At 41.5% G+C, this 23,117-nt stretch overlaps 1 protein-coding gene across 5 annotated transcripts in view; it reads right to left on the bottom strand.

Moving 5' to 3' along the window:
- si:dkey-127k13.1 overlaps window positions 1-23,117 on the bottom strand; it is a 108,239-nt gene that overhangs the window by 7,756 nt on the left and 77,366 nt on the right. For all 5 annotated transcript variants that reach the window (XM_039767132.1, XM_039767129.1, XM_039767131.1 and 2 more), the window contains exons 13-16: window positions 21,346-21,421; window positions 12,311-12,361; window positions 11,617-11,849; window positions 8,490-8,699 (exon numbers count right to left, since the gene is read on the bottom strand). In XM_039767132.1, the coding sequence (XP_039623066.1) occupies window positions 8,490-8,699; window positions 11,617-11,849; window positions 12,311-12,361; window positions 21,346-21,421 (570 nt within the window). The remainder of the gene's footprint in view (window positions 1-8,489; window positions 8,700-11,616; window positions 11,850-12,310; window positions 12,362-21,345; window positions 21,422-23,117) is intronic.

Raw genomic sequence — 23,117 nt, 5'->3', positions numbered from 1 at the left:
TCATCAGTCCACACCTTGAACCTGTCCTAGTCATTCAATACATAAGACACAATGGATATCAAGAGTGAGCCTGATATGGCCGTGCAATATGTAACAAAGAGAATGGAAAAGGTAGGTGCCATCTCCAGGCATGAAAACCACTCGGTAAGTGACAGTTCTTTGATCGATAGAATTTCTTGAAGATGGGCCCATAAGTAACAAAGACTGTTGAAAAGTTCAATATGGCGGCCGACAGTGGCATCATACTACCGAAATAAGTACGTACATTGGTTTCAGTTAGTGGAGGGAAGCCGCCTACCAAATTTCGAGAAGATGAGGCCATAAATAAGAAAGTTCAACATGGCTGACGTTGTCGATCGTTATCGACCGTTACGTGTAGAATTTCGAAATGAAACCTGCCAAATTTCAGCCTTCTACATACACGGGAATTGGAGAATTAGTGATAAGTGAGTCAGTGAGTGAGTGAGTGAGTGAGGGCTTTGCCTTTCATTAGTATATATATATATATATATATATATATATATATACATATACATATACATACATATACATATACATACATATATATATACATATACATATACATACATATACATATACATACATATACATATATATATACATACACATATATATATATATATATATATATATATATATATATACATATACATATATATATATACATATACATATATATATATACATATACATATACATATATACATATATATATATATATATATATATATATATATATATATATATATATATATATATATATATATATATATATAGAGTATACTTTATACATACAATATATGTTGTCATACCTTGCATAACTGAATAACCTTTATGCCACAATAACAATTGAATACATTTATGGTCACTACAGTATTTGGACTTAATGATCTTCATGTGGGTCCTCTGTGAGTTCCAAAACTGTCCAAGAGCCCCAGACTTCAGCTGAATGTCAGCCTGTAGTGTCAAAATCTGATCCTCCACTGTAGAGGAGTTTTAGGTGAAACAGTCGTGCAATTTCTGATGCAAGTGAATCACCCTCAACATCTTCCCTAAATGGATAGCACATAAATGTAGCGATTGGCGCAAGTAAAGCTGAGTCTTGAAACTGTCTGTGATGCTGTCAAGTTGCACACACACCTTCCATTGCGTCTCCAGCTCTGACATGAGGTTTTGGATGTTCCCCAAATCAAGGCGCTGCAGCTTTGAGGACAGATGTTGCATTTTATGTTTGAAAGCATTAACTGAGCTAATCATACTGACCACGGAGTTCTCTTAACACTTAACAGTGTCATTTCCAGACAGAGGAGTAGCTTCAGTGACAAACTGAGGAGATCGTTCCTCCCCCACACTATGCGACTCTTCAATTCCACCCGGGGGAGAAAATGCTAACATTAATTTTATTTTAATTTTTTTCATTTTTATTACTATTTAATTTAATATTGTTTCTTTGTATCAGTATACTGCTGCTGGATTATGTGAATTTCCCCTTGGGATTAATAAAGTATCTATCTACCTATCTATCTTTTCCTTGCAGCTGTAAATTAAGCTCATTCAACATGTTGGTCAGATCGGAAAAAAATGCCAAGTCTAGCGGCCATTGATTGTTATTAAGTTGCTCGTATTCTGCATGTTTAATGACAAGGAGAAACTCCTTTTTGTACCAGCCAGGTGTCTTGAAATCTCAGCAGGAATTTCTCCAAAGCCATCTGTCTCAACGAACGCCTCTTTAATCATCTCTCCATCTTGGAAGGACTTCTTATGCTTAATGATCGAGTGACTCACCCAGAACGATGCTTCGGTGCGTCTGCCTTTGCTTTTGAATTCAGCCGAGTGAAAAATGACGGCTGTCCAATTAACTGTAATTTAGTTCCCTCTCCTTTCTCTTTCTCAGATCGCTTTTCAGAAGGAAGTCAGTTTCGTAGTTTTTATGAACAGTTTGAAAGTGCCTTTCCACATTTTCCTTCTTTGGAATAGCAATGATAGATTGACAGATCAGACAAACGCACTTCGATTGTGACATTGTGAGAAAAAAATCCTCTTCCAATTCCGCATCCAGCCCATACCTTCCCCAAACATTTTTTTTTTAAATCCCTTCTTTAGTCGATATAAATTGGAAGGCTAACTAGATCATTTAGATAGCCGGAGTTTTGCAGTAGCTTGCACGTTTGATTGTGCGTGTGGGATGACCAGTGTGACAGAAGAAAAGAGATCTCAGACTGGCCACCCTGTATGTCAATCAAGTGGCAAATGCCATAGGGAGGATATATGATAGACTAAAGTTTAAAAAAATTTTTTTTTTTAATGCAACGCAATCTACCTGCACTCCCTTTGCGATCTACTGGTCGATCGCAATTGATGTATTGGGCACACCTGCTCTACAGAATGAACGGACACAAATTCCCCCAGAAAAACTTGAAAAAATTGTGGAAAGACTTCCAAGAAGAGTGGAAGCTGTTATAACTGCAAAGGGGGAACCAACTCCATAAATTAGTGATGCTTTGATCGATTGGACACCATCCTAAATTGGCCAATTTTTCCTTACAAAAGACTCAATTGGCCAATCCAGCCCGTGCTTATCTAAGATTTACGGTAATTTAGTTGCAGTGCTCCTTAACACAAAGTATTATGGCATCTTCTTTGCTGTGAGCGAGCTTCTTGCAGAGCAGCAAGTCAAAGGTTGTTTTACTAAACAGCGAGAGACGACTGGAGCATTCACCTTTACATTAAAGAAAGCAGAGTAATAAACGGAGATTGAGAAATCATAGAAGCCGTCCCATGCAATTAGACAAATGGCACAAAAAGCTTCTTTGATTAATTTCACTTTGTCCTTTGTTTAAAAAAAGGGATAGTGCTTTTTCTTAGATTGGCCTGCAAGTTTGTGTTAAGAACAACAGTTAAAATTGTGAATTGGAAAAAGACAAATTTGAAATTGCTGTTTAGTAAATGACAGGCTTGTTAGCTTAAAAGCAAAATGTGTCTTTTACTTCTGTAAGTCTATATAACATGTTATCATGAAGACAGGACAGGCTTGACAAGTGACACATTTGTGACTTGTTTAAAGGTTCTTACTGTGCTTATTAATTGTTGCTGTGTGTCATACTGTAGACATTTTGGCAAGAAGTAAGTAAGAAATGCCTAATTAGAATGGTAATCCATATTTATAATTACACCTCAACAATTACAATCTTCGACACTGAAGACACAAGCTGTAGTGCAATTAATGATTAAAAACGATTAACACTAACATGTACACAAATTGTTACATGTAAGAAATGTTTAATTGCCAAAATCAATCAATTTATTGCATGCTCTATACGCTTGGTGGCCATTTTATTAGGTACACCCTGCTACTACCAGGTTGGACCCTCTTTTGCCTTCAGAATTGCCGTAAGGTGCTGGAAACCTCTCAGGGATTTTGGTCTTTATTGACATGATAGTATCACGCAGTTGCTGCAGATTTTGTCGGCTGCACATCCATGATGTGAATCTCATGTTCCACCACATCCCAGAGGTGCTCTTTTGGATTGAGATCTGCTGACTGTGGAGGTCATTTGAGTCCAGTGAACTCCATTATCATGTTCAAGAAACCAGTATGAGATGATCTGAGCTTTGTGACAAGGCGTGTTATCCTACTGGAAGGAGCCATCAGAAGATGGACACTGCGGTCATAAAGGGATGAACATACTCAGGTAGGCTGTGGCATTTAAACGATGCTCAGATGGTACTAAGAGGCTGAGAGTGTGCCAAAATAATATCCCCCACACCATCAGCAGCCTGAACCATTGATACAAGGCAGGATGAATCCACGCTTTCATATTGTCAATGCCAAATTCTGACCCTACCATCTGAATGTCGCAGGAGAAATCGAGGCTCATCACACCAGGCGACGTTTTTCCAATCTTCTGTTGTCCAATTTTGGTGAACTGTAGCCTCAGTTGCCTGTTGTTAGCTGACAAGAGTGGCACCCGCTGTGGTCTCCTCTTGCTGTAGCCCACCTGCTTCAAGGTTCTACATGTTGTGTGTTCAGAGATGCTCTTCTGCACACCTTGGTTGTAACGAGTGCTTATCTGAGTTAGTATTGCCTTTTCTATCAGCTTAAACCAGTCTGGCCATTGACCTCTGGCATCAACAAGGCATTTTCGCCCAGAGAACTGCCACTCACTGGGTATTTTCCCTTTTTCAGACCATTCTCTGTAAATCCTAGAGATGTTTGTGCGTCAAATTTGTGAAAGACTCAGACCAGCCCCTCTGGCACTAACAACGATGACACGTTTAAAGTCACTTCAGTTGCCTTTCTTCTCCATTCTGATGCTTGGCTTGAACTTCAACAGCTCGTCTTGACAATGTCTACTGGCTGACATGCATTGAGTTGCTGCCATGTGATTGGCTGATAAGAGTTTTGCGCTAATAAGCAGTTAAGCAGGTGTACCTAATAAAGTGGCCAGTGAGTGCAGATATTTTTTTGTTTTTACAGAAATGGTAAAAATTCCTTTTTTTTTTTTAATTATGCTTTGTTCCAGATAGGTAACCGCAGTGGCTCTATGGCTAAGGATTTGCATCTGGAAAGGTTGCTGGTTGAAATCCCGTTACTGCCAGAAGAGATTCTACTACTGCTGGGCCCTTGAGCAAGGCCTTCACCTGAAAAGTGCTCCAGGGGGCCGGGCGCTGTACAACCCTGCACTCGGACCTCCCAGGTCATGTGAAAAGAAACTTTCCCCTCAGAGATCAATAAAGAAAATGAAAAAAATAAATAAAGAAAAAAAAACCAATATGAAAGCTTGCAATTATGAGAAGCATTTTCTTTTATGCCACATAATAATATTTTATTTATATAGCACCTTTCCCATGCTCTAGGTGCTTAAAAATGCATTCTGGATAAATATTTTTGTATATATATTAATAATTAAAGTATGAATTTTAAGCAATTTTAATTTATTTTCGTATTTTTATGGTCAATGAATAACAGTTTTACAGAATTTCATTTTGTTAATAAAAAATGAACAGACAACAACTGTGGTCTGCAATTTAATTATAAAAATACTAAAGTTAATATTTTAAAATAGAAGATAAGGCTGTGTTTCTGGATGTGCAGGGGCTTCATGTAAAAAGGTTTTGAAAGGGATAAAAAAAAAAAAAAATTGGCATCGGAATCGGCCAATGCAGGAACATGAAATCAGTGATGGGGAGCGAACTTAAAAAACCTGATTGGAGCATCGCTACTATAACTCTGCACATTACCTTAACGTGTGGTAAGAGTGCTCAAAGCTCGTTGCAGACTTCAAGAAATGGTCAGCTGTGACACACCCAAATCATTGCTACATTCACCCTGACGTGATCAGCACTTTCATTTCGGCTGATTGCGTTAGGCTTCTTTGTAAAGATGAAGTGATCATGTGACGTTCAAGATTTATTACCAGTATTATTCCATGTCTGTCAAATCACCCAGAGCTAGCTCTGAGATCCACTCCATGTGCCAGTGGCTGAGACTCATGTCTGTAAAGACTAAGGAGCAGCCATTACTTCGAGATGAGAACTTCAGCACCTACAATCTTGTGCCAGGAAGAGTAACGCATTTCCCTGTGAAGTTGGAGAGGACACAGCATAAGAGCGAGATGAGGGCAGCAGGATCGGATCACACCACACCACACCACACCACGGACCAGAGGCAGCCTTAGGGGTGTGCGGGGCCCACGTCTGACCAACCCCATGTGGGGCCGGTTACGTCAAATGCTGTTACTGGTATTTGTGAACTGTATAAACATGCGCGCAAACTGAATAAAATTAATATTAACATACACCTGATTTTCTCATTACAGTATTCAGCTAAATTTTGGCAAGATAACGTGGATTTTATCAAAATATAAGTGGAGAATATAACTTGAAAAATCCGCTTGAACGGGACATGCGGACCTCAAAAGCGGAGCCCCCTTAGATAGATAGATAGATGGATAGATAGATAGATAAACTTTATTAATCCCAAGGGGAAATTCCCATACTCCAGCAGCAGCATACTGGTAAAGAACAATATTAAATTAAAGAGTGATAACAATGCAGGTATAACAGACAATAACTTTGTATAATGTTAACGTTTACCCCCCCCCGGGTAGAACTGAAGAGTCGCATAGTGTGGGGTCTCCTCAGTCTGTCAGTGGAGAAGGACGGTGACAGCAGTCTGTCGCTGAAGCTGCTCTTCTTTCTGGAGATGATCCTGTTCAGTGGATTCTCCATGATTGACAGGAGTCTGCTCAGCACCCGTTGCTCTGCCACGGATGTCAAACTGTCCAGCTCCGTGCCTACAATAGAGCCTGCCTTCCTCACCAGTTTGTCCTTCTTCTTTATGCTGCCTCCCCAGCACACCACCGCGTAGAAGAGGGCGCTCGCCACAACCGTCTGATAGAACATCTGCAGCATCTTATTTCAGATGTTGAAGGACGCCAGCCTTCTAAGGAAGTATAGTCGGCTCTGTCTTTTCTTGCACAGAGCATCAGTATTGACAGTCCAGTTTATCATCCAGCTGCACTCCCAGGTATTTATAGGTCTGTACCCTCTGCACAGTCACCTCTGATGATCAATGGGGTCCATGAGGGGCCTGGTTCTCCTAAAATCCACCACCAACTCCTTGGTTTTGCTGGTGTTCAGTTGTAAGTGGTTTGAGACGCGCCATTTAACAAAGTCCTTGATTAGGTTCCTGTGCTCCTCCTCCTGCAGCCCACCATAGCAGTGTCGTCAAAGAACTTTTGCACGTGGCAGGACTCCGAGTTGTACTGGAAATCCGATGTATGTTGGCTGAAAAGGACTGCAGAAAGTCCAGTCCCCTGCGGCGCTCCTGTGCTGCTGATCACAATGTCAGACCTGCAGTTCCCGAGACGCACATACTGAGGTCTGTCTGTAAGATAGTCCACGATCCACCGATGCCACCAGGTATGAATCTACTCCCATCTCTGTCAGCTTGTCCCTAAAGAGCAGAGGTTGGATGGTGTTGAAGGCTAGAAGTCCAGAAACATAATTCTTACAGCACCACTGCCTCTGTCCAAGTGGGAGAGGAATCGGTGTAGCATGTAGATGATGGCATCCTCCGCTCCCGCCTTCTCCAGGTATACAAACTGCAGATGGTCGAGGGCGTGGAGGACCTGTGGCCTCAGGTGGTGAAGCAGCAGCCTCTCCATGGTCTTCATCACATGTGACGTCAGAGCGACAGGCCGGAAGTCATTCAGCTCACCAGGACGTGATACCTTTGGGACTGGGGTGATGCAAGATGTTTTCCAAAGCCTCGGGATTCTCCCATGTTCCAGGCTCAGGTTGAAGATGCGCTGTTGAGGACTCCCCAGCTCCACCGCACAGGCCTTCAACAGTCGTGGTGATACTCCATCTGGACCCGCTGCTTTGCTGGCATGAAGTCTCCTCAGCTCTCTGCTCACCTGGGCTGCTGTAATTGTGGGTGGGGATGTCTCTCCTATGCTGGTATCAGCAGAAGGATGGGCTGAGGGTGCAGTAGTCCGAGGTGAGAGTGGGTTAGGGTGGTCAAACCTGTTAAAGAAGTTGTTCATCTAGTTTGCTCTCTCGATGGTGGCACCCCGCTTCGAGCTGCAGCCTGTGATGATCATCATCCCATCCCACACTTCCTTCATGCTGTTATTCTGCAACTTCTGCTACAGCTTTCTCCTGTACTGCTCCTTCGCCGCCCTGAGCTGGACTCGGAGTTCCTTCTGCATGCACTTGAGCTCATGCTGATCACCACGCTCTTTTCTTCTGGTTCAAAAGGCCCTTGATGTCACTTGTAATCCATGGCTTGTTGTTAGCATAGCAGCGTACTGTTCTTACTGGAACTACAATGTCCATACAGAAGTTGATGTGGTCAGTAGTGCAGTCAACAGCCTCCTCAATGTTCTCACTATGTGAACCCTGCAGGATATCCCAGTCTGTAGTTCCACAGCATTCTAGGGTGGTCACCCCAGACAAAGGACCACATAGCGAAAACCAAAGCAAGAAGAGTCCTGCACTTGAACGGTGAAGCAACAAGTCCACAAAAGTGTCGGACATCATCCTTGAACACCTGGTATTGTCAAACTAATTTATCTGCCACAGATAAGCAGAAGTCTAAATAGCCAGCAAGCAGCCAGCTTCGTTTGTGTTGTATGTCTTATTCAGTGGGTCTAGAAAAGAATTCCGTGCCCTTTGAAAATATTCATATTTTGTTGCTTTACAAGCTTAAAATGAAAATGCAAGGGGGCTTCTCTTACCATAATATAGGTCTAACCGCCAAAGACCAACTCGTACAGAGAAAGGTAAAGAAAGTAAAGTGGGCGCCACACCAAATTATTTAATCAATTGCTGAATTCCAAATTATTATTAACACTTGTGATTAATTAACCGACTGATCTTACTCAAACAACTGCTTCTTTTTCTCTTAACAACACACAATTTCCCCACACACACAAGAAATGAAAAAAGTCCAGAAGACCCACCTCAGGCAAAAGAACGTTGAAAATCAACTCATTATTGTCAACAAGGAGCTGTGATCGGCCTTGAACTCCAGCCACAAAGGACTTCAGGTAATTCAAGACTTCCCAGAGCTGGCTTTCATCTTCCAGGTAAGTGTCGACCCACTTCAGGAAGCGGCTTGGTTTCAAATACTCCATTAACCATTTGGAGTGCTTCTTGCCCGCAATGATGGCCTGTAGATAGGAGAAGGCTTGTTAAAGCAAAACCATAGCACTGAAAAAAACACGGGCACAATGTGCAGCCTGCGGGTGATCGGTCATTTTTAGAGCAGCGCCAAGCCAGTAGAAGCATTTCCATTCATTTTAGTAGTACAGTGGAACCTCGGGTCACGACCGTAATTTGTTCCAAAACTCTGGTCACATCCCAATTTGGTCATGTCCCGAAGTCATTTCCCCCATAGGATTGTACGTAAATACAATTAATCCGTTCCAGACTGTACGAACTGTACATAAATATATTTATTTTAAAGATTTTTAAGCACAAAAATATAATTATATCATAGAATGCACAGAGTAATAGTAAACTAAATGTAAAAACATTGAATAACACTAAGAAAACCTTGAACAGAGAAAACTAACATTGCAAGAATTGACGCTACAGCCTTACGAACCGCTCGCTGTAAACACTTTTATTTAATGAGTTTTAAGCACATAGAAAAAAACTGAACATTTGAAAAATCCGAACTTTATACAAGAACTAACCATAAACAACCAAGAAAACTAACCTTACATGAGTCGAGTTCTGGCATGAAGGAAGTGAGGAGGAACTGGGTGGAGAGGAGATTACAGTTTTGAGGTAAAGTCCGCGCGATGCACACCTGACCGAGAACAATGTAATGTACAGGGAGAGACTGAACACGTGTGGAAATCATCGGTGCGTACGAACCGGAAGGGAAACTGGCTTGTTTGTCAGCCGAGTGTGTGGTCGTGAATGTGAAGATGCAAACGTTTGCCAAACTTTTTGGTCATAACCTGATCTGTACGTGTTCCGAGACGTTCGTTACCCGAGGTGCCACTGTACTAGGGTGTTGTACCGTGTTAGCCATCATGAATGTAGTGAGAAGTCAAGCAAAATGACCCCTTTTATTGACGAGCTAAAGAAAGATTATGGTTGTGACCGAAAGAACGAGGTGACGAATACAAGCGGCTGAAATGAGTTTCCTCCGCAGGGTGTCTGGGCTTTCCCTTAAAGACAGGATGAGAAGCTCAGTCATCCGGGAGGGGCTCAGAGTTCAGCCGCTGCTCCTCCGCATCGAGAGGAGTCAGATGAGGTGGCTCGGGCATCTGATCAGGATGCCAACTGGACGCCTCCCTGGCGAGGTGTTCCGGGCACGTCCAACCGGGAGGAGGCCCCGGGGAAGACCCAGGACACGCTGGAGGGACTATGTCTCCCGGCTGGCCTGGAAACGCCTTGGAAATGCCCCAGAAGAGCTAGAAGAAGTGGCTGGGGAGAGGGAAGTCTGGGCATCTCTGCTTAAGCTACTGCCCCCGCAACCCGTCCTTGGATAAGTGGTAGAGGATGGTTGGGTAAAAAAGATTACAATATGCAAGCTTTCGAGGCAACTCACACCTTGCCTGAAGAAGGGGCCCGAGTCGCCTCGAAAGCCTGCATATTTTAATCTTTTTAGCCCCCAAATCAGCCCAGTCGCTCTCTTCTGGTCTTCCTCAAGTGTTGTTATGTCTTTGTCTGCAATATGGAGACCGTAACTGGGGCCTGAGTTGCCTCGAAAGCTTTGCATATTGTAATCTTTTTAGTTAGCCAAGAAAAGGGGTCATTTTGCTTAACTTCTCACTACATTCATTTTAGTAGATCCAAAAGTTCTGATGTCTGGGTCACACAGTGAAAAGCAAAACTTGCAGTCTGAATGAGCCCATGTGCACTTAAAGTAGTGCAACTGGTGCCAACTTCTAAAGGCCGTGTCACATTTGACGACTCTTCTAGCGATTTCCAGTTGTAGTCTTCATTTATGTGATTTTAATTAAGCTGCTTAATGTGACAAGCTCAACAACCTGAGACCAACTAGTCTACAAGCGGCTACTGGTTTGATTTTCATTTGGTTGGAGGGGTGGACACTTTGTGTGTGAGAGCTGAGAATCAATGAACATTTAGCTGGAAGTAGAATGCATAAAATAGAGCAATGAAGAATGAAAACATGCGTGTTTTGAACCTCACAAACAGAAAAGAAGCTCGTCTGCCTGATGTCTCATATGGCATTTAATATACCAAAGCAGAACGGAAAAATGAAATAAAGGGCAGAGACGGCTGCTGAACTCGCTGCAGCTGTTGACCCTTCAGACAATGCTGGCACCGTCAGGCAGCATGCCATTGGCTGTCAGGAAAAGGGGCAGTGGTCTGGTCGGTAAAGGTGACATGGTCTGTAGTGTTTAGTCATGTAATTTAACATGGTGCAACGGCGAGACCAGCAACTGTGATACCCCGTGACAAAAATCACACAATGTACCATCAGGTTAAGATGTATGGTGGTTCTATTGTTAACAAAAACTTTTGTCCTAGTCAACTGGTCCCATACCCCCTTAGCACCCTCTTGTTTCTGTGTTTACTTGGCAATGGACTCCCTTACTCTCTGCAAGCTGAGAAAAAGCCACTGTTAAGCACACTGGCTGCTGCACCTGGGTGGTGGGCACACATTACCAGCTGCTCAGGATGAGTGGGCTTAATAACCTGTCAACAGGTGCAGAAGTCTCACGGAGAGCTCGGGAATCACTTGTTGCCACAGACTGCAAACTCTAAAGGTCGTGTAATCAAATATTACATTGGGGGTCCCATCATTTGTGTCCAAGCCATTTTCATTTGTGTTATTATTTGAAATATTCTGCTGAATCCAAACTCTAAAGCAACGACTGAATTTTGTTAAATACGGAATAAACAATGACGGGTGATAATGAGTTTTTAGTTTGAAGTTATTTCAGAGACAATTGTGGATTCTTCTTTTTTCGCAGAGGGGCAATGGACACATTCGTCCATGTCTGTTGTTGTGTGAATTTGTGTACATTTCCAGCAACTGCTCTCGCTTGTTTAAAGAGTCAGAACAAGACAGAGTCAACATGCAAACACAGCTTTCACATTTACCTGCAGGTGTTTCTCCACGCCGTGGGTTTTCACGATGAACTGCACCAGTTTTTGGTTGGCTTTGTTGCGAGCTGCCTTGGAGCGATCAGGAAGTAACTTCTTTTGAGTTAACTGCTCACAGCAGCTGTCCCCGGGTTGACTTTCAGTGGTGTCGTCACACTCTGCCTGGATAAGGCAACTGGGAAAGGTCAGCGTATCGTGGCCTTGATGAAATTCTTTCCGGACAGGATGGCCTTGAATCGACAAAGAGATAAAACGGTTTAATCCCACATTGGGCATAGAGGCCGGTTAGGCGGCCTCGCTCAGCTTTTCATTGGTTTATAATGATTATCAAAACGCCATGAACTGCTAGGGCTCTGAATGAGCAATGACATGATAGCATATTTTAATAAATCAATCAGAGGGATTGTGAGATATAACAGGTCAACAATCCCCTCCAGGAGGCGCTCTGTTGGAGTATCTTCAGCCACATGGTGTTAAGATGCACCGCTGGGCATTGTTTCTGCCCACTGCTATTAGGCAAATCAGTGCTTCCTCCAAATGTACTCATTAAACTTATTATTTATTAAGATATCGATTGAGTGAGTCTGCATTCTTGATTTTCATGTTTCTACTGCCATATGCATCTGAATTTATCCATGGCTTTAATAAAGTTTATCTAATCTAATCAAACTATCTAAGAAATGATACTCACTTATTTCACTTGTGCAGTAATCAGTGAAGGACCCAGAAAATGCCCTACCACCTGGTGAAGAAAACAAAGTTTAAGCACAAATTGAAATGACAGACAAACCTCAGCAGGTGTTTACAGCAGCAAGGAGGAGACCACACAGTCACACTGAATTAAATCAGGGATCCATCTTAATAAAAGGGTAAGTGTGTCTGTCCAGTTACAATGACCGTCATTCCAACATTCACAAACATTTGTAGTAATAAAATGCACTGCATCTGTCGTGCCAATAGATGGCACATCATAAACATCAACACTGCTTTAACAAATCCTATACCGAAGGACATAAACAGAGACATATGCATTGCATTTATCATTCCAATAGATGACAAACATTAATACTACTTTTGCAAATCCCATCTCAAATGCAATAATATCCAACTGCAACATATGTGACCGCATACCAGCAGTATCACAGCAGAAGTTAAGGTTACCTTGTAGAATAGACGTGCAGTGACATCACTCCTGCCATTAAATTCCTGGTATAGACTTGTGGTGATATATGAGGCTGTGGCTCTGCAATTGGATATTATTGTATTTGATATGGGAGCGTTAATGTTTGTGATAAGGCCTTTAGTTGGAACAACACATCCAATAGATGCGTCTGTGGTATACTGTAGTTCATTTAGTATGGGATTTCTTTCTCACCAAATGGCATGTAACAGGAACATACACATTGCATTAGTCGCTCCAACAGATGGCGCATCACAAACTTTTATAGTAATGCATTTTATCACTACAGAGGTTTGAGATGCGCCATCTGTTGGAGTAACCAATGTAATGAATTTTATTACTACAAGCATTACAAAATACATTCGGATTGGTGGTGCACAGTAAAATTAACGCTGAGGTCTACATTGATTACTGAGATTTAAACCCATCTTGGACATGCAGCACAGCAAGTAGGGATATAAATAAAAAAAGTTTTGCTATAATACAAATCAATGGTGACCATTGCTGTTTAATGACACATGATGTGAGAAAGGAAAAAAAAAGTCCCACAATCCCCATGTCAGTTATCTAGTTGTATGCTCAAACTGCAGGCATTTCTATACTAAAATGGCGCACTAAAGTGTAACACATGCGTTCACTGTTCAGGGGTCTCTGATGAAGTTCACGAGGGTTGGTTTCAGCCCAATAACGAAAGTTTTGCTTATTTACGCCACCATTCAAATGGAAATGCGCCTTGTCACTGCACATGATGATGGCATCTCGATGAATGATTTGCAGAATGTTGGCACACAACTCTCTGCGGCTCTCCCAGTGAGTTCCTGCACTGCCATCATTTCGTTTTTGATGGAAATTAAGATCCTCATGCAAAATCAAAGATGTGCTGGAAATGCCTAAGCTGACGTCTAGGAGACTGCAAAATGGACGCTCTTACAGCTTGGATATTTTCAGGCGTTCGCAAAGTCCGAGGACGGCCTGGAGATTTTCTGTTCAGTGTTGTACCCGTCTGTCTAAATTTACTACCACTGAAGAATTGTTTTCCCGATTTGGGACATCACCGTTAGGAGGAATGCTGAAATGCGTTCAGAAGGCGCGTTGCGCAATGATGGTGGATTCATCATTTGTTGAAGAATGCTTTGACTATAAAAGCACGGTCCGCACTGGACCAAGGCATGTGGCCAACTGCAAACTACAAGGGATCGCCCAACAAAGGAAAAAATGCATCGGCTGCCTCTACCTAACGCAACGAGCTTTAGAAATGTGGTACTTCATTTTGGCTCACCTTGTATAGGCACCATGGGACCATCCAGCTGTCATACCGCTCAGGAAGGAGACGCATCGGACCTTAGCATGAAAAGTGCAAATCAATCCCAGGACAAAAGCAGAGGACCTTGTTAAGATGCTGGAGGGCACAGGTAAATGAGTCTCGATATCCACAGTAAAACGAGTCTGATATCGCCTGAATGGCTGCTCAGCAAGGAAGAAGCCGCAGCTCCAAAGCCACCATCAAAAAGCCAGCATGCAGTTTGCAATGGCACATGTGGACAAAGATCTGACCATCTAGAGAAATGTCCTCTGGTCTGATGAATCCAAGATCAAACTGTTTGGCCAAAATGACCATCGTGATGTTTGCAGGAAAAAAGGGTGAGGCTTGCAAGCCAAAAAACACCACCTCAACCATCAGGCATAGTGGTGGGAGTGTCATGTTGTGGGAGCTGCAGGAGGGACTGGTGCACATCAAAAAACAGATGGCATCACGAGGAAGGACAATGATGGAGATACACTGCAGCAACATCTCAAGAGCACAGCAAGGAAGGTGAAGCTCAGTCACCAATAGGTCTTCCAAATGGACAAGAACTCCAAGCAGGACCTCCAAAGCTGGGCAAAACAGCTTAAAAACAACAAGGTCAAGGTATTGGAGTGGCCATCACAAACCCTGACCTTCAATTAAATTGAACTGAAAAAGCAAAAGGGTGTGAGAAAAGGAGTCCTACAAACCTGTCCCAGTTACACCAGTTCTGTCTGGAGCAATGGGACACAATTCCTGCAAATTATTGCAAGAAGCTTGTGGAAGGCGACGCAAAATGCTTGGCTCAAGTGAAACAATTTACAGGCAATGCAACTAAATATGACCAAAGTGATCGTCAACTTGTGACCCACTTTAACTGTGAAATACTCCGAGGTGTGTCAACAATATGGGAAGAAACAAAGACTTTTGCCCTGCACAACGTAGACATCTTAAAATGATATGCCAAAGGTACAGTTTGCAAGTATAAAATGTGTGGAGGGCTTATGAAGGGAGGAATTCACCTGAAGTGTATGGAAACTCCTGTCGTCAACTTTAAGGAAGCATTTGCCACGCAAAATTGCATTCTAAAGTTAAGTGTTTTCTAAAGAGACTTAAAAAATGCGCTGCCTGTCTTAAGTGTTTTATAATGGAAGTCGTGGGGCACGGAGACTATAAACTTACCAACTATGCCCATTATTTCAAGCCAGGAAGAAACAGAGCATTGATCTGTGTCTGGAGATTACCCACTCTATGGGCGTAGAAAAGTACTATATGAGGAATAAATGTTCAAAACTCACAATACTGAACAATGAATTAAACAAAATGTATACAACAGGAGCTTGGACAGCAAGCACTGAGTGAGCCAACACGGATTAAACGAGCCCACGATCTGGACCCTCTGAACTTCAACCTTTTGGGACTTTAATCATCTTAAACAAATCATAAAACTCAAAACTGCTAGGCATTGATTTAGACTTTTGACTTTAAAAATATGTGGAAATGCTTAAACAAGCCACAATTCTACCTGCTGAAATCTTTATGCGATATTCTGTACCTTTTAACTAGTATTGGTGCAGGCTCCCAAATACTGACCTAAACTTTGAACCTTTTATTGAGCTGACATTTTATCTTTTGCTTAATTTCTTTGGAACGTGCAAAACTCTGGTTATTTATTAGCCAGGTAATCAGGCCGGAATTAGACAAACACTTGTTGATTATTCTTGGAATCCTTGTTAATTTGACGTGAAGGGAGTTGCATGTTGCACAGAGAACAACACAAGAAAGAAGAATCCAAAGAAATTGGATAAGTCCACGGAGTGAACACCAATCTGAAGGAGCTCCATGCCCAGACTTGAAATCACCTCCTCTTCCTCACCGGTATTTTCTACAGTGCATAAGTACTTTTAAAAGAAGACTCTTTTTCAAATGCATTTCCTAACTTTTCAAGTCTGTTACTTTTGCTGCCATCAATTTTACTGTGTTTATATTAATGTTGCTTTATAATTATATTGATTTTATACGGTTTGGTTGGGTCAAAGAGCACAAGCTGTGGTTCACTGCCAGTAGCTGAGAGGAGACGTCCTCAACAAAAAGCAGCACCCATGCTGGGATGTGCGGTCAGGGGAGGCAGGTGAGGTGGAAAAAGTATCATGGAAAGTACAAACCGGATTCCAAAAAAGTTGGGACACTATACAAATCGTGAATAAAAACTGAATGCAATGATGTGGAGGTGCCAACTTCTAATATTTTATTCAGAATAGAACATAAATCACAGAACAAAAGTTTAAACTAAGAAAATGTATCATTTTAAGGGAAAAATATGTTGATTCAGAATTTCATGGTGTCAACAAATCCCAAAAAAGTTGGGACACGGCCATTTTCACCACTGTGTGGCATCTCCCCTTCTTCTTACAACACTCAACAGACGTCTGGGGACCGAGGAGACCAGTTTCTTAAGTTTAGAAATAGGAATGCTCTCCCATTGTCTAATACAGGCCTCTAACTGTTCAATCGTCTTGGCCTTCTTTGTCGCACCTTCCTCTTTATGATGTGCCAAATGTTCTCTATAGGTGAAAGATCTGGACTGCAGACTGGCCATTTCAGTACCCTGATCCTTCTCCTACGCAGCCATGATGTTGTGATTGATGCAGAATGTGGTCTGGCATTATCTTGTTGAAAAATGCAGGGCCTTCCCTGAAAGAGATGACGTCTGGATGGCAGCATATGTTGTTCTAGAACCTGAAGATATTTTTCTGCATTGATGGTGCCTTTCCAGACATGCAAGCTGCCCATGCCACACGCACTCATGCAACCCCATACCATCAGAGATGCAGGCTTCTGAACTGAGCGTTGATAACAATTTGGGTTGTCCTTGTCCTCTTTGGTCCGGATGACATGGCGTCCCAGATTTCCAAAAAGAACTTTGAATCGTGACTCGTCTGACCACAGAACAGTCTTCCATTTTGCCACACTCCATTTTAAATGATCCCTGGCCCAGTGACAACACCTGAGCTTGTGGATCTTGCTTAGAAATGGCTTCTTCTTTGCACTGTAGAGTTTCAGCTGGCAGCGGATGGCACGGTGGATTGTGTTCACTGACAATGGTTTCTGGAAGTATTTCTGAGCCCATTCTGTGATTTCCTTTACAGTACCATTCCTGTTTGTAGTGCAGTGTCGTTTAAGGGCCCGGAGATCACGGGCATCCAGTATGGTTTTACGGCCTTGACCCTTACGCACAGAGATTGTTCCAGATTCTCTGAATCTTCGGATGATGTTATGCACAGTTGATGATGATAGATGCAAAGTCTTTGCAATTTTTCGCTGGGTAACACTTTTCTGATATTGCTCCACTATCGTTCTGCGCAACATTGTGGGAATTGGTGATCCTCTACCCATCTTGGCTTCTGAGAGACACTGCCACTCTGAGAAGCTCTTTTTATACCCAATCATGTTGCCAATTGACCTAATTAGTGTTTATTGGTCTTCCAGCTCTTCGTTATGCTCAAATTTACTTTTTCCAGCCTCTTATTGCTACTTGCCCCAACTTTTTTGGGATTTGTTGACACCGTGAAATTTTGAATCAACATATTTTTCCTTTAAAATGATACATTTACTCGGATTAAACGTTTGATCTGTCATCTACGTTCTATTACAAATAAAATATTGACATTTGCCATCTCCACATCATTGCATTCAGTTTTTATTCACAATTTGTTTAGTGTCCCAACTTTTTTGGAATCCGGTTTGTAAAAAAACTAATAATGATAACATAACATAAATGTGTCCACTGGTCTGTGCTATAAATTTGTTTTCTGTATGATTGCAATAATTTAGATAATTTTTATAGTCTAAATCACTGAATGGCGCATTTCCTGTTCAAATACAGGGGAGAAATGCAAGGAGGTGCGGTAGTGACGAGCCTCACCTCCCTCAAACTGCGCTCTCCGTCGCTGTCTCTCTGTATGTCGCCAATATAATGTTTGCAGACACGTTTATTATACACCCTGACTTTTCACAGTCTGACTAATATCTTTAATGAATGTGTGTGACATATTTAGTCTTGCTGATCGAACATAAAACCGCAGTGAGAAGGCACAAGGTGAGGCAGGCTGCTGTTCTTCTATGCAGAGGCGCCAACAAGTTTTTTGTTCTTTATTTCGCCTTATACAATTTCTTGTATTAGGAATTTGTTAGTTTTCGCATACCCCATGGGGTCAGAGCGCAGGGTCAGACATTGTACAGCAGAGTAGGATCTCTTTTGGCAGTGACGGGCATTCGAACCGGCAACCTTCGGGATACCAGTGTAAATCCTTAGCCTAAGAGCCACCACTCCACATCAGAAAGTCAAGTGCACTGCAGCGCTCCGTTTATTTTTATTTTTTGTTCCGACTGACTGCCAAAATGGAAGATTAAGATTTTTAAAACTAAAGGAAAATAAGGAGGGACTTTTACAAGACAGTGGCAGAGATTTTCATGGAGTAGGACAGGCGCATGGACTTCATTTACAAATAATTTTAAGGCTGTAAACGGTTTTCAATTTTATAAAAAAAAAAAAAAAGGGATTCGACTGAGAAAAAAACAATCCAATATTTAAAAAGTAAATTTTGACCTTAAATAAAGTATTATTTTGTTTTTCTTGTTATTCTTTTGTTGAACAGTCTGTATTAAAATTGAAAAAAACATCTGAATTAAAAGCTTTTAAAAACAACTAAATATTTCAATTGAGGTCAAAATTGAAATCCGTTTTTTTTTGTACACCAAATTATACTTTTCATTCGTATTGAATGAGTTTGAATTTTGGAATTGCATTGGCAAATTGAGAACACATGGAGGGTGAGGAGCAAATGCACTCTCTCGCTGCTACAACTGTAACGTTCTTTATCAGCCTTAATGTGCCTTACCTGTGTGTGAAAAGAATGAGATATGAAACCTAACCAGTAGTCCATGTGCATACTGCCTGCCCACTGAATAGTCAATAAGTGACTCTTTGGAGTTCCTATGTCTGTAAATCTCACTCTGAAGGAGGCCGTGCCTCACCAGCCATGAACCTCAACCCACGTCACTGGCACAGTGAATGGGCGCCTGCTTTGGCGACTGGCCCAGGAATGAAGACAGCCATTTGCCTGCTTGTGCAGAGCTAGAACAATCTCCTTTGGGGGTTAAATTCTGTTTTGTTAAGTTCAAATCAACTGTATGGAATGATTGTTTCTTCAATGATTTAAAAAAATAAAATCTGGATAAGAACAGGCCACTCAGCCCAGAAAGCTCACCAGTCCTGTCCATTTCATTCGTCCACAACATCATCAAGTCAGATTTTGAAGGTCCCTAAAGCCCTACTGTCTACATACTACTTGCTCACTTATTCCAAGTGTCTGTGTGAAACACAGTTTTGTGGGGCAAATGCATGCAGTGGGTATAGAAAAGACGCCCCCCTCGCAGCCTAACATGAAAACACAACACACACAAATCTTTGTTCAGGTTTATTTACTCAATGCAGCTTTAACATCCAAGTCAAAAATACAATAGCAACAGTTCAGAAAATTAATATTAAATAAAAAACTGATAAAGTTTGAATTGGTAAAGGATCACCCCCCACTCCCCTTTTTGCTTCTTTAATTCCTGCCTTGAGTCTGTTGGGATTATTCTGTAAAAGTATGTTCTGTCAATATCTGCCCACTTAAGTCAGACTGGATGGTGACTGTTGGCGGACAGCAAACTTCAAGTCATTCCAGGGATCTTCAATGGCGTTCATGTCTGGGCTCTGACGAGGCCACACAAGAACATTCACTTTTTTTCTCGTTCAGCCACTGTGTGATCAGTCAGCTTTGCTGTGTGTTTCAGGCCACTGTCATGTTGAAAAGTGAACCCTTCTTCTCATCTTCAAATTTCTGACAGAAGGTAGCACGCTTTCTGCATGAATTTGACTGTATTTTGCCCCATCCATTTTTGCTTATACCCAAACAAGTGCCCCACAGTCCCTGCTGTAGAGAAATACCCCTACAAGATGATGCTAGCCCCTCCATCCTTTACTGTAGGTATGGTGCACCTTATGTAAGCTGCATTAGTTTTCCAACGGATATACTGTTTGGTGTTGAGGCCAGATAGTTTGATTTTGGTCTCATCTGACCAGAACACCTTTTTCCACTTAGACTCAGAATCTTCCGAGGTGTGTTTTGGCAAAGCTCAATCAAGACTTAATGTGGCCTTTCTCGAGGAGTCGCTTTCTTCTTGCAACCCTTCTGCACAAGCCATATTTGTGATATTGTTGTCATACGCACACAATGATCACTCTTTACCATAAAGTCATGTAACTCCTCCAAAGTCACCATTGTCCTCTTGGTGGCCTCTCTGAACAAGTTTTCCATCCAGGCTGATCCGGAGAGGGCCAAACACTTTCCACTTCTTAATGATGGCCTTTACTGTGTGCTTCTAGGGATTGATAAAGCCTTTGAGATCTTTATGTATCCAATTCCTGACTTGTGCCTGTCCACAACTTTATCCCTGAGATCTTTTGACCGTGCCTTGCCGCACAGAGTCGATTGTTTGATTTCCGTTGCACTTCCAAGCACTGGGAGGCTTTTAAATGTCAAAACTCTTCACAAAGATTACAACGGGTCAGAGGTGGAAGCCAATTACCTTGGCGTGAAATTCAGGTGATCACTTCCACCCAAATGCGTTTACATGTATTGTTTGGTACAGGTGGGTGCTCCTTTATCAACCCTCAGTGATTCTTGTTTTTCATTTATTATTATTATTTTTCCAAACTGTTACTACTATATCTTTTTGGCTGCTAAAGATAAATAGACCTTAAAAAAGTATTTTTGTGGGTGTTTTCATGTTAAGCCGTAAAGATCCAAAATGTGAATATTTTAGAAGGGGGGCAATTTGTATATGCCAAATTTGTGAAGAAATAATGTTGACTTGCCTTTAAAGAATGAGCTGTAACCCCCTGGCCATTCCAGTACTCTGTACTTCACTTATTCATACAACACCTCGGCATGGCAATCACTATAGAGAGGTGTTACATAAGATAAAGAATTGTTGTGTAAGTGTGAATATTTCTCTCAAAAAAATAACCAAATGTACAGAATGGAAAAGGCGAGTAGCTGTTTTTCATCATTTCAACACACTGTGAATACCAGGAATTGTAGGCCATATTTGATGGCCTTTAAAATAAATGCTTCTCAGAGAACAGATGACCAGCTTTAGTTTAAATATAAACGAAGAATATTTCAATTTAAACAGGAAAAAAGACAGGTACCTATTCGAATGATGTAGTCATCGATCAGTGCAACACAAAAGTCAATCGCTCTGTCATAGGTTTCCCGGGCGGTATTCTGTAAGAGAAAAAAAACACACAAAGGGTATTAAAACAAGAGAGAAATATCAGGAGTCATCAGGCAGACATGGAAATCTGAAAGTACCTGCTCAGGAAAGAAGAAGAAAACAAGGAGGCACAGCTTGAACTATGACCTGACTCCTCCAAGCCCTGACCAAGCGTTAGGTCAAAGGTGTCTGGGGCAAGTCCAAAGAAAAGTCTACTGGCCCATTAAAATAAAAAAATCAACAGACAGTGCGGCAAACAGATCACCAATTCACTAACTACAGCAGACAAAAAAAAAAATCTCACATGGCTAGCTGGCTCATTTCACACCATCTAGTTTTACTGTCATGTGTGTACAGTGCAATAAAATTTCCAGATGCACATCTCATTTAGCTGTACTGTATTATCCACCGGAGGATTTTGTGGGATTAGTAATAAGTAAGACAGCCACCCCGGAACAGCAAATGCATGTCGATAATGGGATGTGGGATCTCAGTTTCATGATGCGGCCACAACGCCAGAGATATGAAGAGATCTACACAACTGATGAACAAGGTTCATGAATCAGCACAAGTCTACATTAACAACATTTATTTCTTGAGCACATTTTCATACAAACAATGTAGCTCAATGTGCTTTACAAAATGAAAATACATGAAATGAAATAATTAACACTTTCTCTGTTGTGATTCGAAACATGGCCAGACTTCCTTGAATAAATAACCAAGACACGCTTGTTGAAATAAGCAAAATAATACAATCTGAAACACAAGGATAATGTAAGGCAGATATATTTGTATATAAATACAGCAGAAGGCAGATTAAAGCAGATATACAGTATATGTAGACAAAAGACACAACACAAAACATAAAATTACGAAAGCTTTGCTTAACCTTTTCTCAAAGCAAAATGACCCCTTTTATTGGTGAAATAAAGAGATTATAATATGCAAGCTTTCAAAGCGGCCTGAGTTGCCTCCTAAGCTTGCATATTGTAATCTTTTTAGTTAGCCAATAAAAGGGGTCATTCTGCTCAACTTCTCACTACATTCATAATTGCTAACACGGTACAACACCCTAGTCTCTCCTACAGAAAAAGGCACCTAACTTATCTAGAACTTTCATTTCTTACAGGAGAAGGCACACGACTTGTGAATCCTGAATTTTCAATTCATGATGTTACGATAGAGGAGTTCTCTGGCTGGTTATGACATTTCTGTTGCCAGCAAGTGACGCTCATTTGATCACAGCAGCTAGCATTTGACCTGGCTCAGAGACCATCCTGCCCCACCAAACCCCGTTCTTTGTGTGTGTGTGTAGGTGTATGCGCCTGGGAGATGCTGCTTTGCATCAAATAAAATAAATAAATAAAATAAAAATCAAATCGAGACAAATATATAGTCAAAGTAAAAAGTATGTGAACCCTTTGGAATTATCGGATTTACTGCATGAGTTGGTCATAAAAAGTGATCTGATCTTCATCTAAGTCACAGCTACTGATATACGCAATGAGCTTAAGCCAATGACACACAAAAAAATTCTACTCTTTCATATCTTTATTTTACAAATGCATTCAACGTTCACAATGGTAGTGGAAAAAGTAAGTGAACCTTGGGATTTAATAACTGGTTGACCCTCCTTTGGCAGATCAGACCTGCACATCGTGGGCGGGAATTTTCGCCCATTCTTCCCTGCAGAGCTGCCTTACC

The sequence above is a fragment of the Polypterus senegalus genome, chromosome 10 (genome assembly GCF_016835505.1).
Source record: "Polypterus senegalus isolate Bchr_013 chromosome 10, ASM1683550v1, whole genome shotgun sequence".
NCBI lineage: Eukaryota > Metazoa > Chordata > Cladistia > Polypteriformes > Polypteridae > Polypterus > Polypterus senegalus.
Note: the sequence above shows the minus strand (reverse complement) of the source record. Positions and strands in the feature narration are given on the sequence as shown.